This window comes from Semicossyphus pulcher, unplaced genomic scaffold (genome assembly GCF_022749685.1).
Source record: "Semicossyphus pulcher isolate SPU_LCO1_2020_fin unplaced genomic scaffold, fSemPul1.0.p SCAF_17, whole genome shotgun sequence".
NCBI lineage: Eukaryota > Metazoa > Chordata > Actinopteri > Labriformes > Labridae > Semicossyphus > Semicossyphus pulcher.
The window spans coordinates 27956637-27974874 of record NW_027211681.1 but is presented as its reverse complement, the minus strand read 5'-3'; the positions used below and the strand labels follow the sequence as shown (position 1 = coordinate 27974874).

At 39.0% G+C, this 18238-nt stretch overlaps 2 protein-coding genes across 2 annotated transcripts; both read right to left on the bottom strand.

Moving 5' to 3' along the window:
- Nucleotides 1-616: 616 nt before the first annotated feature.
- LOC138594696 (galectin-related protein-like) lies at nucleotides 617-7863 on the bottom strand. Its single transcript, XM_069665877.1, has 6 exons — nucleotides 7809-7863; nucleotides 6035-6185; nucleotides 4912-4989; nucleotides 3946-4034; nucleotides 3221-3404; nucleotides 617-2886 (listed from the first exon to the last, which is right to left on the bottom strand). The coding sequence occupies exons 2-6, from the start codon at nucleotides 6074-6076 to the stop codon at nucleotides 2743-2745; spliced, it is 537 nt and encodes a 178-aa protein (XP_069521978.1). The 5' UTR covers nucleotides 6077-6185; nucleotides 7809-7863; the 3' UTR covers nucleotides 617-2742.
- Nucleotides 7864-8442: 579 nt separating this feature from the next.
- LOC138594640 (equilibrative nucleoside transporter 2-like) lies at nucleotides 8443-18066 on the bottom strand. The gene is made up of 13 exons (XM_069665810.1): nucleotides 18012-18066; nucleotides 15829-15887; nucleotides 15670-15751; nucleotides 14469-14620; nucleotides 14218-14357; nucleotides 13601-13735; nucleotides 13350-13447; nucleotides 12883-12958; nucleotides 12205-12314; nucleotides 11527-11635; nucleotides 11239-11324; nucleotides 10313-10509; nucleotides 8443-9742 (listed from the first exon to the last, which is right to left on the bottom strand). The coding sequence occupies exons 2-13, from the start codon at nucleotides 15864-15866 to the stop codon at nucleotides 9631-9633; spliced, it is 1335 nt and encodes a 444-aa protein (XP_069521911.1). The 5' UTR covers nucleotides 15867-15887; nucleotides 18012-18066; the 3' UTR covers nucleotides 8443-9630.
- Nucleotides 18067-18238: the final 172 nt, after the last annotated feature.

Sequence of the window (18238 nt, the reverse complement as noted above, 5' to 3'; positions counted from 1 at the left end):
AAATATCCCACAAAATATTAACATCAGGAACATTTTTTAATATATCCTAAAAAAATAGTGGTTAAATATCCAGCTAACGTTAGCATACTGTAATACCAGAATGAATTTTGTTTATACTAACATGCACAAACAAAAATATTCTAAACAATGAAAATGAATCAGTGAACACTGCTAAAAAAATAATGGAAATATTGGTTAAATATCTTTGAAAAAACAGAAAGTATCTGTCAACAATTCGACATGACTTCCAAAAGGAAATTTCCAAAATAAATTATTTTATGCAAAAAGATTATTGAAATATATGAAAAAAATGTTTTAAAGAAGTATGATTAGAATATTTGAACATTTCACATTTGTTTAATATCTAAAATAATAATAATAATAATGATGATGATATTAATAATAATAATAATAATAATAATGGTAAAGTATCCAGGAAATATCTGTTTTAAAAAAACAAAACTTAAATATCCCCAAAAATTTTAATATCAGGAAGCTTTTAGTAAAATATCCCAAAAAGTGTTTGTTGAATATCCAACTAAAATAAGTCCGCTGCAATATCAGAATACATTTTAATGTGCATACAAATGCAATAGCAGTATTAACTGTGTAGACATTTCATACAAATACATTATTTTTGACATTTTATAAACTTATATATGATAAAAAATAAATAGATAATCTCATAATAAAAACAGTTAGGACAATAACTGTTGCTTTATTTCACTTCTTTTAAGAGACATTTTTTAAAACATGATTCACCCAGAAGAAACACAGTCATGAATCACTTTATTTTGAAAATCTTTAAACACTGTTAACACACAGTCATTAAGGTCAAACAGAAGGATGTATTTTTCCTTCATGAGTGTGTAGTTAAAGGCAGCAGGATCATGTGGTGTGAGGTAGTCCGCACATATTTCACCTCATTGCTACGGTACATTGTGAGTACTTTTGATATATTGTTTATTTTACACAAGTTAAGGATCTGAGTACTTCTTGAACCACTCTAGTTACAGAGTTAACTTGCTAAACCCTCAAACTTCACAGCACCCACTGTTTGATTCTTTTGTTGTCTATCTTTCAACCTGCCTTGTTTGTCGTATTTCCTGTCACCAGTTTAATCAAACAATGCTATAAAAACACACGTATAGATTTCAGCTTGTAAGGTTCTTCTAACACAAGCTGCACAGGAATGTTCCCCAGATAATCTGTGACAATGGGTTTTTAAAAATACAATGCAGGTTTGAACATTAATGAACATTGACTGATTTACATAACAATGACAGAGTGTGATGTGGGACGATCTGGGAACAATGAATGAACCAAACTGTGTCATAATAAAAAGGTCTGAAACGTAAGAATATAAAAGTTCTGTAAAGGAAAAGTAAAAAAAAACAAGACGAGAAAAATAACAAACAGTGAAGTTTTCAGCATCATATAACCGGTTAATTACAGTGATGATTAATGACTGAACAGTGCTGCACTTTAATCTGCAGAGGTTATTATAAAACATTTCCTGAGAGTTTTTTCAGCTACTCAAACATGATGACACATTATAAAAGAAACAGCTAAACTCCTCTAAGATCCAGTCTGAAACTGTAGTTTTAATATGAGTGACAAATATGTGTGTAATGATCCACAACTAAACTTAAGATCTACACAAGTCTGTGTGATGGATAACACATTTTCCTGTGCTCATCTGTATAATAGAAAGACCACAGATGGACTCAGAAGATGGCGCAGGTAAAAGGACGAGGAGTCAGTTTGGATGTTTCAGATACTACGGAAGCCCTAAGTGGACATGCATCCTTACATTTTATTTACTCTGTTTTCCAGTGAAAAGGATCTCGAGATAACAAAGCTGGTTTTCTCGTGATGACGGGATCATTTCCTGTCGATGTAGAAAACAGAACATCAGGCTGGTCCCTGTGATATTACAGAGCAGGACATGCCGTGCTGCCATCGCCCACCCTGATGAGGTCAGTTAAGCCTGTTTCTGTTTGTTTTGAGGGGAAACGATCATCTGACATTTCCTCTATTGCAGCTGTGTTATCTCAAGAAAACGAGATAAATAAGTCGAGATCTCAAGAAAACAACTGAGAGGACACACCTGCCAGATAAATGGATTATATTTGCAAAGAAGAACTACATTTGACTGAAATTAAACCTTTTTTATGCAAAGTAAAAAGTCTTAGATCTTTTATTTTAATTGGACTAAAAATTAAGGAGTTGTGTTTCCGTTGTTGTACGGCAGAAATAATGAAACACACATCTGTCACCAACACGGAGACTACTTTCTCTTCATGTTAAACTTCTGAGAACTCAAACTCCCGAGTGAATCAGACTGTTACAGACTGTATTTAAGAAGTAGACAAGGCCTCCGAAGTGTCCTAAACCTGCCTTCTCTCCCCAGCAGGTGGCGTCTCCATTGGTGACAAAAAGAAGTCTATGAGAACATGCTCCTCCTCCTCTCCTGATGTATTCCCTCAGTAAACATGTTCCTAATGAGTTTATGGTCTCAATCTCTAGTTTCAAGTCTTCTTCAACACAGCGTGATGTTCATTTAGTTACTGATGCTCCCATTGAGAGTCACACACACCAGAGAGAGGGAGGGTTTAGGGCGGGGCTACTTGTGATTTACAGGTTGCTACTACTGCTACCTGAAAAATATCTTCGAAAAATATCACGTCTTATACACAGTCCTGTAGTCTGAGCTCCACAAAGTCCAGGTCCAGGTGATTTTTAGGCCAGTTTAGTGATGGTGATGCTTCCTTTGATCCACAACGTGTCCACTTTGTCGAGTGACGTGAGTCTGTGGGAAAAATCAAACAGCTTCTGTCCGTCCACAAACACACGGAGCCGACTCTGTTCACAGTGAAACTCCATCTGGGAGGAGAGAAGAGGCAAAAAGGGAAGTTATTTAATTTCACATGTAAGTGAAACCGGACAGAAAAGATGCCACAAAGACATTTAGTTTTTTCAGGAGAGCCGTGTCAGTTTGATTTTCCACATCAGATGAATCTGTATTTTTCCTGAAGGTACAAATCAATGACTGAACATAAAGGGCTTTATGAGCTATACTGCAGCCAGTCAGCAGGGGGCGGCAGAGAGGGTTTGGCAGCACTTTAGGGAGCTGTCATGTTGGCCATCTTTTTATACAGTCTACGGTCCAAACAGCCTTCACTGGAAGGACTCTCAGCTTGTGAGCAGATCTTGGTACCTTGAACGGCTGGTCTTTGATGAAGGGGAAGAAAGGCACGGCTCTCTCGATGTCTCCCCAGGATCCGGACACACAGGCCCTGCGCACGACTTGTCGGTCCCTGAACCGAACACAGAGCTCCAGAGCCACATTAGGCGGAGGCTCCCCGGATGTTCCACGACCACAAGTCAGCGCGACGTAGAATCTAAAGAAGGGACGAATACCAGACAGAATGTGACAGCACTCTTCCGACTGAATAGAAAGTTAGTGTTTGGGAGTTTGATTTATCACAAAACATATTCCTTAAACACAATATTTCCCTTAAAGGTACCTCAAATGTAATCTTAAAGGGGAAGTCTGGTATTTTCATCCTTGGTCGTATTTTGACATGTTTTAGGGTCTAAATAAGTAAAATGTACAAAAAGAAATCTACTGGAGACATTCAAACACTTTTTTCTACCTATTAATCATTTAGACAAAATATGTAAAAATAGGGCCAAGGTTTAAACATACCTGAGTTCCCCTTTAATTGACCAAACATCAAGTACAAGCCACTCAAATGTGTCTTTAAGTACAGTACGTTAGTAATTACAGTTACATTCCAACACTGGAGGCAGTGATAGAAAAGAAGGAATGAAAATGAAAGGAAGGACGATCGAATAAATCAATAGTTATGTTTTGATGCCGAGCGGAGGAGGAAGGTTCATTCATAAAGTAAAGTTTATGTCACCTGAAGGTAATCTCACCTGTCAGGACGAGGGTCCACAACGCCCACCATCACCACCTTCTTCCCCGGACACATCCCACCGCTGATGTGACCTCTGAAGGGAACCGCCTGTGTGTACACACACACACACACACACACACACACACACACACACACACACACACATTAACATAAACAGAAAGAACAAACGTAATCAACATAAACTTTTTTTTATTTGAGTGCTTGGTGAGTTGAAAACAAAAATAAGAATAAAAACTAAATGTTGATTTTAAGATATTTTTGTGTTTTATTTTCTTTATTATTTTTCATATCTTGAATTGTAAATATTTGTATGTTGTATTTATGTTTCCTTACCTCTGTATTTTTCTGGGGTCATTGAATGCACCGTCAGGCTTCAGCAAAATGACCTCAAAATAAACTGGATCCAAATCAGGCTAAACTTTTTCTTGTGAAATTAAATTATTTTAAAATATCAAATTTTTTTCTCTTAAAATTACAACTTTTTTTTAGTACTATACTGATTTATTATTTTATAAGTTGTGACTACAGTATGCATCTAATGCATCTGATATTTCATTTTGACTTTATTCTCCATGTAATCTTCTTTTTTCCTCTAATGTTGTCACAGTTTATTATCAATGTCTTATTTTTCCATTGATTGTTAAAATCACATTTTTATAATTTGACAATAAAGTTGTCTCCAGAGGCACATTCACAGTCACATTGCAAAGTTAAAACAAAGAGTGAAAGCAGGACATTGTTTTATTTATTACACTTAAAAACTAATATTATTATTTATACTTATTATCAAGAATCTTGAGTCTTTGGGTTTTGTACATTTCTAATTTACCTCATTTTTATGCCATGAACATAATTGTTCCCATCTGGCTTGTGATGAACATGATTGTGTTCATTTAGTGTTAATGAAACAATATGAAATGTTGTTTTTCTACACTGTGTAATGTTTCTGACTGCTCGATGTTACCAGACTCCTGTGAGCGTCTCTGGCAGAAGAACCGACGCTCGGTTTATTTTCTTCACTTCTCTGTGGAAAAACCCATTTCTGCAAGAAGAAGAGGAAACATTACTGCATTTGTATCCTGAAGCTCTGCAAACATAGAAGCTTTATTTACAGGATCATGAACCGGATGTCAACGTTCCCTCTGAAATGTAGCTCAGTTTAAGTGGCATATTGAGAATAGAAAATAAAGCAGATCATATTTTAAAATGTTATCTGTCACTTTGTCACCACATCAAACTGATTGTTTAATCTTTAAAGAAGAAATCACACTTTAAACTGCATTTACATTGATTACATATATTTATATATATATAAATAGTTTTCTTTGTCTATATTCAAAGTTTAAAAAAATCATATAATCATAATATCCCCCAATAACACGCAGAAGCAGTAAAACGATATAAACGCGTTCCTGTCAAAGATATTCACGATCTTAAATGTTGACTAAAAGTTGGATCGACACTCACAACAACTCAGAGCTGCGCAGCTCACAGCGTGACGTCACACGCCCCGTGACCAGCACGTGCTGCGTAAAAAGTACGACTGAAACTAGACATTTAATGAGTTTAGTTTTGCCTTCAAAATAAAAGCAGCTGACATTTTAATGTAGTGATGTAATGAGTTATTTTTTATTCCTACACACCTGTTTTATTCTTTCAGCTCTAAGACATCATATCGATCTTTAAGTAATCAATGACATCTAGTGTTTAATTATTACTTTATGTGTTTGTTTACGAGTTACAGAAATATTCTACTTAAAAAGAGAGATTTTATTTTGATGGTCAAAATATTCAAACATTAAGAGCAACTTAAAATCAGAGTCAAACTGCTTGCAATTTGTATAGAAGAATACAGCTTTTATTTTGTTAAATCTGACAGGAAGTTGCATTGTTTCACTCTGGCCAGCTTCCCACAAGTAAAAAGTTGGCGTCCTTTGAATAAACTAGTTTTCAGTCCAAACATTCACCTGAAGTAAGAAGACAAAAGTGACCCTGAGACATGTCAGACTGATCAACTCCCTCTGCTCTCTGATTGGTTTATAACCTCTGACCTGTGTGCTCAGGTGTGTGTGTGTGTGTGGACTCACCTTCCTGCCCGGTGCTGCTGTCACTCTGTGTGTTTCAGCCATGTTGTTTTTCTGAAGTCAAACAAATTCCAGGGAAATGAGCTGCACGGCCAGTTTGTCTGCTTCAAACGTCTCCTGTCGACTGAGTCCACGCTGACGTAACAGCTTCAACCTGGTTCATTACACACACGCACACACACACACACACACACACACACACCCCGCTCTGATAATCAGCTGCCCCTGCATGCCTCGCTCTCTCAGGTCAATAACAACAGAGCTTATTGTGAGGCTGTAGCTGCAGGCAAAACCCCAAATATTAAATCCTCTTCAGCTTTTCTCCCAGCAGACTTTTTAAAACCTTTTAGTTAACAGAGAATCCGTATATCTACCTGTATGTTTGATAAAAGAGAGCAGAGTCCACACGGAGCGTTTACAGCTCACATTAAAGCGTCATGTTCACCTTTAGTTCTCTCATTTATGTATAAAAAGTGGACGTGTAGTTTATATGTAAGTGTCTGAAACCTGTAGTCTTCCACTGGTTGCAAAAAAAGGTCTATGAGAAAATAGTTATCGTTCTCTCTTCCTAATGAGTTTATGGTCTCAGTCTCTAGTTTCAAGTCTTCTTCAACACAGCATGATGTTCATGTAGTCACTGATGCTCCCATTGAGAGTCACACACACCAGGAAGAGGGGAGGGGTTAGGGCGGGGCTACCTGTGACTGACACCTGCTACAATGCAAACCTAAAGTAATGTCTTGTTCAGTGTTTGGTTGAAATAAAAATCACTAAACACAAATAATGAATTATGGATGCATCTTGCAAACCAAGCTAGCTCTAGTGCTAGCTGATAACATAGCATTTGAAAACCCCTCACTCTCCAGCTCTTCCAAATATGGTCACTTCTGGCTCCAAATAAACAAGATGGCGACAAAATGTGTCAGTAATGGTATACAACCATTGATGCATGGATAAAAGAGAGGCTGTTTTTAGCTGCTATGCTAGTGCCGTAACTTTGGTCCAGACTGAAATAGCTTCTTAACTGTTGGATAGATTTCCCTGAAATTTCGTGGACCTCAGAGACGGATGCCTAAGGGCCCGATCAGACAGAAAAGGCAAGAAAAAAAACAAGATGGCCACCACCATAATCGAGGCTTCAAAAGATCAGTGAGTCAGCCACACGCATGCGACCACCAGCCTAAAGATAAAAGAGAGTGCTTTGGCGCCAATGTCCTTTGGTTCAGACCGAAATATCTCCATAACTGTGGGTTAGGTTCCCATATTCATGATGCCCAGAGAAGGAATCCTGAAGACTTTGGTGATCCTCTGACTTTTTTTATAGCTCCACCAGCAGGTTTACACTTGTGACCAACTGGCGCACAACATTTCTTACAGACATTCCAATACGGTGACTTACCGTCCGTAGATTCAAATTAGCAGTTTTTAGATGCCTTTAGATTTCATCCACACACTAATGTTCCCCTGAGGATGTATTATAGTATTAATAGTTTATTTCTCTAGCACTCCGTGTTTTGCAACATTTTAGCATGCTAACACGCTAAACCGAGGTGGTGAACTTGTTAAATATACCAGCTTTGCATCAGGCTGGCGTGAGAATGTTAGCATGCTGATGTTCTCTAATTACAGCCTCACAGAGAAGCTTATATGGCTTCACTGTTTGTTTTGGTCTTTTCATGAAGTTCGTTGACAGCAGGATAAACGTTAAATATCACCAGACTTTAAGGGGATATAAACGGAGTCCAGAAATTAAAAACAGAATAAAGAATGAACTCACCCTCACAAGTCTGCAGCTATGTCTAAAAATGCTCCATCGTTAGTTCTGCTTTCCCATGTTTTAAATTGATTTATAAACCAGTGAGTAACCTCTTGCTGTAACTTTCCTTTTCTTTTCCCGTGGAGAGAGAGGAAGAATGGGAGGAAGCAGGAGGACATGAGGTCAAAGGAAAAGGGCCGAGCGGGAGGAAGAGGAAACACGCAGCAGCAGCAGAACCACAGAGGCTCCATGTTCACTCAGTGTGAAGTGTTCAGGTGTTTCTACATGCTGTGCAGCAGGCAGAGCAGATATTAGTGTCATTTAACTGTCAGTTTAAATATGAACCTTTGACAGGATGAACTGTGCTTATAGCTGAAGGGCTATAAAGAGTAGTAGTGGTAGTAGCGCTGTGTCTTCCTCCTGCTGCGTAGATACCTCAGGTGATTATTTTCTGTCAGTGTAAAAAGAGTCAAACCCTGCAGTTCCTCTTTTGTCCACTTGAGGCTGTCTGCAGCAGTGAGTCAGTCCCCATAGAGCGCCATGTTAAAACTTCACAGCAGAAATAAACATGTTTACAGCCTGGTACTAAAAACACAACACAGAAGATTTAGAGCATTTTATTGTGAAAGAAACAAGAAAGTGAACATTGTACAAAAAGAACATAAATACAGAGAATAAAAGAAAGTCTTCAGCTTACAAAACCTTTTTACAGCAGTTTGGCATAAACAAACATTCATGTAAAAACATAACACTAAAATAAAAGAGCCCCATTAATCCCTTATAAAAAATTCAGAACATAAAAAAGATAAATTAAAACACACAAAAACTAAGTTCAGTGAACAGACAAAGTAAACTATACAGTTCAATGTTTAACTTCAACTGCACTGTCCCTTTAAATCCGTAAAACCATAAACCTCTCTGTAATCAGCGACCAATAGGAACGCTCTGTTGCTGTGATGTCATCACTGTGTTGTGCCCAACATTGCGAATATTTGCTTGCTGCAGGATCCCATTGTAAATAAGCAAATAGGCTATTAAAATAGGCAAGTAAAGTACTGGTGTCCAATGGTGAAGCATATTTCACACGTGACTGTTTTCACACCAGACACGATCCTTCACACACACACACACACACACACACACACACCTTAAACACACCTGAGACCACAATATTAGTTAGACATCACAACAATTTTTCATCACACTGAAACATAAATTAATTGTATTTTCTTTAATTAAAAAGCATTTAAAAGATTATTTTGTACTTAACTTATTGTACTTCTATCCTTCTATTGTTCCTTTGCATTTAACCCTATTACACTTTATATTTTAGTTGGTATTTTTGTGTTACTCTTATTTAATAAAGTTATATCTCATCATATTTTCAGCTGTAGAGAAGTGATTTATAATCCCTTAATAAACCCTATATTTCATAATAATAACATAAAACTTTAATAATCCATGTACTAAACAGTATACATCCCAGGAGATATGTTTTTCTGTGTATGCGTTTGAAAGGGATCTTTAATGGCCTCAAAATGGAAGAATTGTTTCTACAAATACGAAGTGCTTTTACTTGGTGTTATTCGATCTTCAGATGAAACTGACATTTTATCACGTGGCCAGATTTCCTGCGAGGAAGTTTCACTCGTTCTCTTCCTCGGTCCATCCGGTCTCTTTAGATGTGTTCACCATGAGCCTGGTTCTGCTCGCGGTTTCTGCCTGTTTAAGGAGGTTTTTCTTGCTCATGGTGGATTCATGTTGGGTCTCTGCAAATAATATATCAAAGACTATGGCCTAGTCCTGCCCTGTTGATCCATTGAGACTCCTCCATTCCAGTTGGCTAAACCAGTTTGCCCAGTAGGAAGGAGAATGAGGCTCCCAGTGCCAGACCCAGAACCAGGAAGAAGGTCATCAGAGAGCCGGCTGTCTCACAGTCTTTACACCGCACCAACCTGAAGGACGGAGACACACAGTTACAACCAGCCACACATCAACACGACTTTATTGATCTCTTTTTGAACAAAGTTTTACGATCCAAAGCTGGAACTAAACGACTTCAACCACCACAAAAAAACGACACTGTAACTCTTTGATTTTTACCACTAAGGGTCAATAAATGTACGTTTATCCAGAGGAGAGACTAGACTAAGAAGTGGCTGTAGCCATGATGACGTCATACACTGGTTTATTGACTAACATTTTTAAGCTTTGAGTTTGGTCTTCGCCATCTTTTTTTTTGGAGCCAGAAGTGACCATATTCTGTCGAGAGGCTGGAGCTGGAGGAGCGAGAGGTTATGCTAAGTTATCAGCTAACGCTAGCACTGGCTTGGTTGGGAAGGTGCATAATTAATTGTTATTTTGACATTGAAGCTTGTACTAAAAGACACTCTGAGGAGATGGTTGTTAATATGTAAGGTAGAATGCACAGTTATACAGTTGTTAAAGCAAAAACACCGGGGCTCTGGGTCAGCCTGAGCTCTACTGCTATCACTGCTATCACACACTTCCTGCTGAGGACTCACTGTGGAGCGTAGGCCATGCAGAGGCTCGCCAAGTATCCGTTAGAGAAGGAGAAGAGGGCCATGATGATGGCGAAGGCGCAGTCGTGACTGAAGAGGACGGTGAGTCTGGAGTTTTGGACGTTACACAGCATGAAGAGAGGGATGAAGACCAGACGAGACAACACGGCCACAGGAAACAGACAGCTCTCCTTCGAAGGCTGCACGGACATCAACACAGTCAGTTAGGAATGATTAACATGAAGACCTTTTTAAAGAGCAAAGAGGCACAGACGACATGACAGCTCCCTCAAAGTGAAGCCAAACCCTCTCTATCGCCCCCTGCTGACTGGCTGCAGTATAGCTCATAAAGCCCGCCTCCTCCATGTTAACAGATGGGACATGAGTCAAACTATAAAATCAAAATACACGTCAAATACATTTTTCTCAAACATGGTTTCTGTCATTATAGTTAGTTCTTATCATGCTGATTTATGTCCACGTTATTTGATGCTATAAAAAGGGGGTGTGGCCTCATGATTGACAGCTCTGTTGACAAATGGGGCTCCTGCAGCGTTCTGTTCCCGAGTAGCAGAGTAGAGGAGGAACGGCGAGAGGAGACGTAACTAACACTAACACTACAGTCATTGAACTTTCCATCAGCGTGAATATCTGCTTCAGACCGACACAAGAAGCTGTTCTGCTGCAGACTGAGCCCACCTGAGGGCTCCAACACGCCAAGGACACCTGAGGGGTCCAACACGCCAAGGACACCTGAGGGCTCCAACACGCCAAGGACACCTAAGGGGTCCAACACGCCAAGGACACCTGAGGGCTCCAACACGCCAAGGACACCTAAGGGGTCCAACACGCCAAGGACACCTAAGGGGTCCAACTTGCAACACGCCATATCTTTATATACAGTCACTGCAAAGAGGCAGCAGACTCACCCATTGGGCGAGAGACGGGGCGGAGCGACCAACTAAGTCCATGGTGTTAAAAACGATGAAGCAGCAGACGCAGGTGAACATTTTTTCTGTTGGAGACAGAAAACAGAACTCAGTACAGAGTTAAGACGATAAATACAGTGAATAAACAATAACTTGTTTTTTATTTACATAGAACATCAGACTGTTGCTGACATGTTTGTTTGGTTATCAAGCACTTACAAATAATATGGCATAATAATGAAGATAACCCAATAAAATATCGAGACAATAAATAATGTGGTGTCTCACTCCAGGCTTTGCTGTCGGTGTAGATGGTCTGAACTCGGACTGTGATCACAGGAAACACTGACAGAGTGACCGCAAACACACACGTCACACACAGCGCCATCCGCCAGATCTGCAGGATACAAAGACAGTTTTCAAGATTAAGACTCATGATGTGGATATGTGCAGTGAGATGTGGGTGCAGCATGCTCAAGAGGAGGTGCTAAAATGCTAAAGTGCAATAATAATGATTATAGGAAAGAAAAGAAGTTAGGAATTAGAAGAGAAGACAACTTTTCAAACAGAAGTATGAGATGGTTTTCGCACTTTAAAAGGTAAAAGTTTTTGGTTTCAACTCTAATAGCTAGAGATACGGGGGCCTTGAGACCAATGATCTTTAAAACAATAGATTAAGTTATGTGACGTTAGTTTTGATAGCTAGCTACCTGTTGCTAGGTGTCACAGAGCGGCACTATGTGACGCAAAGGTAAGGGCGGGAACAGCTGGTGACGCAAACAGGAAATCCTCCGTAGACCAGACGTCTCATTTCAGTCCGGCCTTAGCGTCTACACAAGCTACGTATGACTCATCCTTTGTAGACCGCGTCCTTCAAAAGACGCAGCCCCGAATTGAGACACAGCTAGAGTCATAAATACCTGGACAATATACTCCAAATAGAAAAACAGGTTAAAAGTTTTTCACCTTTCTGAAGACGGCAAAGACTGAGGATCGCTCCTGATTCTCTTCTTGCACACTGAAGAGCTTCCCGTTAGCCTCGAGGTCTTTAGCGTTGTTGCGTGAGACTTTTTCGTCTTTAAAAGTAAAAAAACAAGTAAAAATGTTTTAGTGAATAAGTTAATAACATGATCGCTCAAACTGTAAACAGGGTGCACATCACAAACAAGTTCTTAAATTGAGATTAGTACAATTTTTACGCCCACTAACTGTCAGGTGTAGCTGACTGAAAGAGGTAATGCTAGCTCGCTAACATATGACCTCTCTACAACTGAACATATCTGCCCTGAAACGTAACAAAAGTTGTTTAAATATTGTAAATTACATTTGACAGAAACACACCATCTCTGAAACACGCTGACTTCACCATGATGTATGTAAGTTATATTACTGTTTTCAAAAGATCTTTTGTGCCCCTCAAACCTTAATGGATGCTTTGCTAGCTTTTGATGCTACAGTGCTACCAACTTCCTGTTTACATAGCTGCTAAATCTTGAATGGACAGTGCTAAAGATGTTCCTTTGTGAGCAATTCTTGAAGGACTGTGGGTTCAGACTCAGTAATGGATTTCTGAATGGTGAAACCTTTGACCTAGATTAGCTAAATCACAACTATAACGTTAGCATGATGCTAATTTATAAATACCTGTTCTGCCGAGGAGTTTCTGCACCGTCTCCACTTTGTCAGACTGACTTCTGTTCAGGTAAAAACGAGCAAATTCCTGCAGGAGAGAAACAACACTGTAAGAAGACCTGATAATAATATTCCTCATTACAAATAATTATTTTAAATGATAAGAAAATACAAATGTATATAATGTCTATGATTCCAATGATGCTAATGATTCTTTGATCCATGTCCTTATATATGAAATATCGGTCTGGCTCTAATAACTGAAGGCAGATGTTCATCATTTACGTTCTGAGCATTGGCAGCAGAAGCATCGACGTGTGTATTATAATATTTTTCCTTGTAAATAAACAATTTTGTTATTTTATTTTCTAAATAATAAAAAATAATTTCAAAGACTTGTAATGCTTCAGGTATTATAGATATTCAGTAAGGTGTACTGCTGGATTAAAGACGGCTGTTTTGTCTGTCTGTCTCCTCACCAGGTGTGGCAGCAGCAGGTAACACAGCAGAGTCACCAGAGTGGCCACACAGGGAGTGATGAAGTATCCCAACGCGTCTGAGCTTCCATCTGTGTCACCTGCAGAGGAAAATAAACAGGTAAACACTCGTCTGTGAAGTAGAATTTAACCAAGTTCACATTGAGCAGGACATTTATATTCATATATTTTAATGCACACATTAATCCAAGATGAAAATAATCAGTATGTGCACCTTTAAGGTTGTAACTTACTTAAGATGGAGAAGAGCATCGCGAGTGCAGCGAAGATCCCGGCCAGACCCTGACCGCTCATGAACAGAGTGCTGTACTGAGAGGGTAACAGACCGACCACCCCGAACAGACTGCCCTGCAGCACGGCGCCGAACACTGCGCACACACGCGCACACACGCGCACACACGCGCGCACACACACACACACAAACTTATAACATTACAGTTGTGGACAGCAATATTATTTGTAGAGTAATAGCACGACAGTCGAGTGGACTTCCCCTTCATTTTATCACCGGGGCCCAGTTGTTCAAAGAGTTTCAGACTGATCCACATTCGTAAATCCTAATTATTTTGCTATCCAGGATCAGATAATCCCTCTTCCTGTTGTCCTGGTTTTTCAAAGTAAAACTGGAACTGGATAATCCCGATACAGACTTTTCAGGATTACCAAATCCAGATTGCCAAGCTCTGAATGAGACTAAACACTACACATTTTGTCCACAGGGGGCGCCAAAATCCACACGATGACAGTTCCTCACAGCTGCTTTAAATTAAATGTTCTATGTTTGATTTTTATGCTTTTTGGTGGATTTTTATGGGGACAAACCCGAATGTCTATTTAACCTAAAACTCACTGTTGATGAACCAGACGGTTGCCATTGTGACCGAGAAGAAGGTGTCCGGCTCCATGGGGACCTGGACCAGAGCAGCCGTGAGGGAGAAGAGGAGGAAGATGACGACGAGGCTGAAGGCCACACGGAAACGCTCCTTCACCCTGCAGAGAGAAAATATCATCATCATGTCGTCGACCACACACAAGAACACGACTGCAGACCATCAGATCAATTTTAAACGTGTTTACTTTTGTGTGACGCCTTTAACTCACCACTGATACAGGAAAGAGTTGAGCAGGGTGAACAGCAGCAGGGGCAGCTGGGAAAGCAAGGCCATCCAGCTGTCGTAGTTGTAGTCTTTACTCGTACCCTCCGATGTGACGTTTGAGGCGTTGTTTGGTGCTTTGAGGCGACCGTTGAAATACTTTAACAAAGAGGAAAAATAAGGAAAATCATTCACCGTCTTTACATAAGATAACAAAAAAATGGTGTCATTGGTGGAGGGGAGATTTGACCCTGTTTACACGAAGATTTAAAAGATCACAAGTGAAACAACCACGAAGACATATTTTAATTGGATCAATCAAACCACGAGCCAAGGTTGATGGGGGAAGTTTGACTCGATGTCTTTCATGGTTTAAACGCTCAGTCTTTCTTTCGGTTCCTCCAGCATTCTCCTTTTTCTTCACCGGGTGTCCTTGGACTTCGCCTCCGGTCCCCTTCACCACTTTTAACGAGTCTAATGTTTCTCTAAATCTCTTATCTGCATGCCGAACCGTTTCCTTTGTTTGAATGCCAGCTCAATCAAGGTGTCTTTGTCCTTTTATGAATTTATGAGTTTTGCCTTCATGTCACCTGCCCGTCATTCTCAGAGCCCATCGGCTAACATCTGATGACATAATTTAACTTGCGCCAACGGATTCTACATTTTCATGCAGAATCTGTAAACAGAGATAATTAATGATTGCCTGTTCCCGCTGCCTGCATTCCCAACCTGGACAGATATCTCTTTCCCTCTTATGCAAGTCCAAACAGATTTTGTTCTGCCAATCTCAGCAGTTGTAACAGCCTGTATTAGCTCAGGAATATTGTTGTGTTAGCTAACTAGCAGCTAGGAAAACACATTTAGAGATTGTCTAGCGACGGTCGGACATAATACATTTGCTTGGAGTGATATGACATTCAAGCTGCAGAACCTTCGACACCTTTGGGATGCATGATAGACACGACAAGTGTAAACAGGTCCAGTCTTTGTCCAATATCACCACTATGACCACTATAGCAAACTTCTTCTATTTTCCTGAAAAACATTTTAAAAGCAAGTGTTACCGCGCTCTTTGTGTCATTTTAAGCAGTTTACAGCAATGCTCTCTAAAACAAAGCATCTGAAGACTAAAAATTAAAGGACTATTTGAAGAAGAAGAAGAAGAAGAAGAAGAAGAAGAAGAAGAAGAAGAAGGTGTGGAGGTAAACCTGAGAGGCTGTCATGAAGAAGTTCCAGGGCAGCAGAGTTCCCACTCCGAGCACGAAGATGATGAAGCCGACAGCATGATGGCTGTGGAGACAAAAGAAAGTTATTATCCGATCTGAAGCAGGTTAACTTTATGTTTAACACAAAGACACCAAACTCACCGGTCGGCAGGTGTAGACTGATTCTTTTCGTTCGACATCCTGTTGTTTCTGTCACGTTTCTGCACACAGTAAAGAATAAACATTTCGTTTGTTAAAAGTACACATAACATGTAAGCAGGACTGAAAACTAATAACTTGTTATTTTGGAGAATTTAGACAAATATTATTCTTGTTACTCCACTACATTTGTCTTCTCTTCACATGACTGAAAACTCGGCTGTCTTTCTGACTGTTTAGGGATACCTGGTCCTCAGTGATGCGACAAACATAAATGGTCTTATAGACCATGATGCATTGCTGCAGAATAACCCAGCCAACAGTACATAAAGTAGTTAAAATAAAAAAAACATCTACAGCAGCAAAATACAACATACATGTAAATACAGCAGTAATATCAGTCTAAAAACATCAGATGCAATAGTAAAGCACTGGAAGGAGTGTTACTGCACTGTGATCACTTTTATTGCAGATAATTGTAACATTATTTAAGTTTTCAATGCATGACTTCTCCTCTTAAAGTATTTTCATTTAGAATCTTAATACTGGTTCCACCACTGTTAAATGTGTCCCTTTCAACTTTAAGTGACATCAATAGAGAATAAAACAAATTAAATGTATTGTAATAAAGATATTATGGTAAACAAAATACAAATCAATAAAAACTAATTCATAAATATAATGATAGCCTAAATAAAAACATTAGCCATATAATATTTAAAGAAAATAAGAGCCTTTGTAGATGGTAGAAAAAATGTAGCAGTAATAAAAATATAAGTGAATACAAACTAATTTATAACTTTTATTTAATTTATAAGACATTATTTATAAGGCATTAGCCCTAATATTACAATTATAAAAAATACATTCATAAAGAAAATAACAAATGAAGACTAATTATTATTTTAAGAAAATAAAACCCTCCTTAAAAGAAGGTAATGAAGATTTTACAGTAGTACATGCTTGTCAGTTCCCCCGCGTTTGTACAGCTGCATCACGGGCAGGCTGCGACCGTGACTCATTTGATTGCGTCGCCGTCATATACGGTAATCTCCAAATCAAGCGCGGTTTCAAGATTAGGCGGGTTTTCCGACTTCCGGCTATTTCATTTGTTATTTCTTTTGGGGTAGTTGTGATATTTTGGGCATTTTGGGGTCATTTGGATGACGAGGAAAAGTTCGGCTCTGTTTCCAGAAGTCGTCCATCCTCTCCTCTCTCGCCCCAGCAGTAGTTGGTTGATTGACACCGGGACACTGACAAGCTTTCATCAGAATATGAAGTCTAAATGCAACTTTCTCTGAGACTTGACCTGTATTATTCAGTACGTTAACTCACGTACTAAAGCCTTAAAGCCTAAAGTACACATTTAACATTATTTTACTTTACTTGAGTACTTCAATTTTCTGCTACTATATACTTCTACTGCACTTTATGTACTTGACTCCTATATATAATTATTTCTAACATAATTGTGTTACTAATCTACCCAGTGATATAGTGTACATAGAATTAAAGTATGAAATTGGCTCCACATTGACTAGCCACAGCTTTAAAAACGATCTTACATGTATTTCTTCGTGATAAAACAAATAATATAATATTCTGTAAGAACAAAACAGAGTAAAAGGAGCCATTCTACATAATAAGTACTGTTACTTTTAATAGTTTTAGTACATTTTTGCTAATAAAATTTCTGTGCTCTTATTTTGAATTCGGGACTTGCACTTGTAAAGATAATTCGGCAGCAACACTGCACAGATGTTGGTTCCTGCCTGCAGCAGCATGTAACATTCACGACTCTGTAAATGTATTATATGTTTTGTTAAAGTTACATCAGCCGGTAATCATCTGCCAAGAGCTCATTATCTCTGACAACATAGTGAAAGCAGCTCGAATGCAGCAAAGTCCAATACATCCTAACATGTGGCCAGTCATTTGTGATATTAACAGATACAATAAGTTTGATTGTAGTAGTAAAGTTGTATTGAAACCGTAAACAGTTTATAATCCACCTGTAATGTTGAATTAACGCGCCTTAATGTGCGTTCTTTGCGCCTTCCTGTCATACAGTCTCAGAGTAAAGCTAACACGTGTACTAGGACCTCATGTGTTCTGCCATTCAAACGTCCATAGGAAAATCACCCACTTTAGCTGAAAATGATAATAACAAGGCAGATGGAGCTCACCTGAGAGTCGGAGCAGGTTTAACGTGGAGTGGTCCGGGACAGGTCCGGGTTAACTTTGAATGAATGAATAAATAAAAGGCGGGGGCGCGCATCTGTGAAGGCAGTTTGTACAGGAAAGAGGAAGTAGTCTGTTCAAAGCTGCCTGGATGGTTATTGTAAAGTAGTAGAGGAGTCTACGAGGCCATGTGAAAAACAAAATTGTGTTCAAGTTTAAAAAATATTTAACT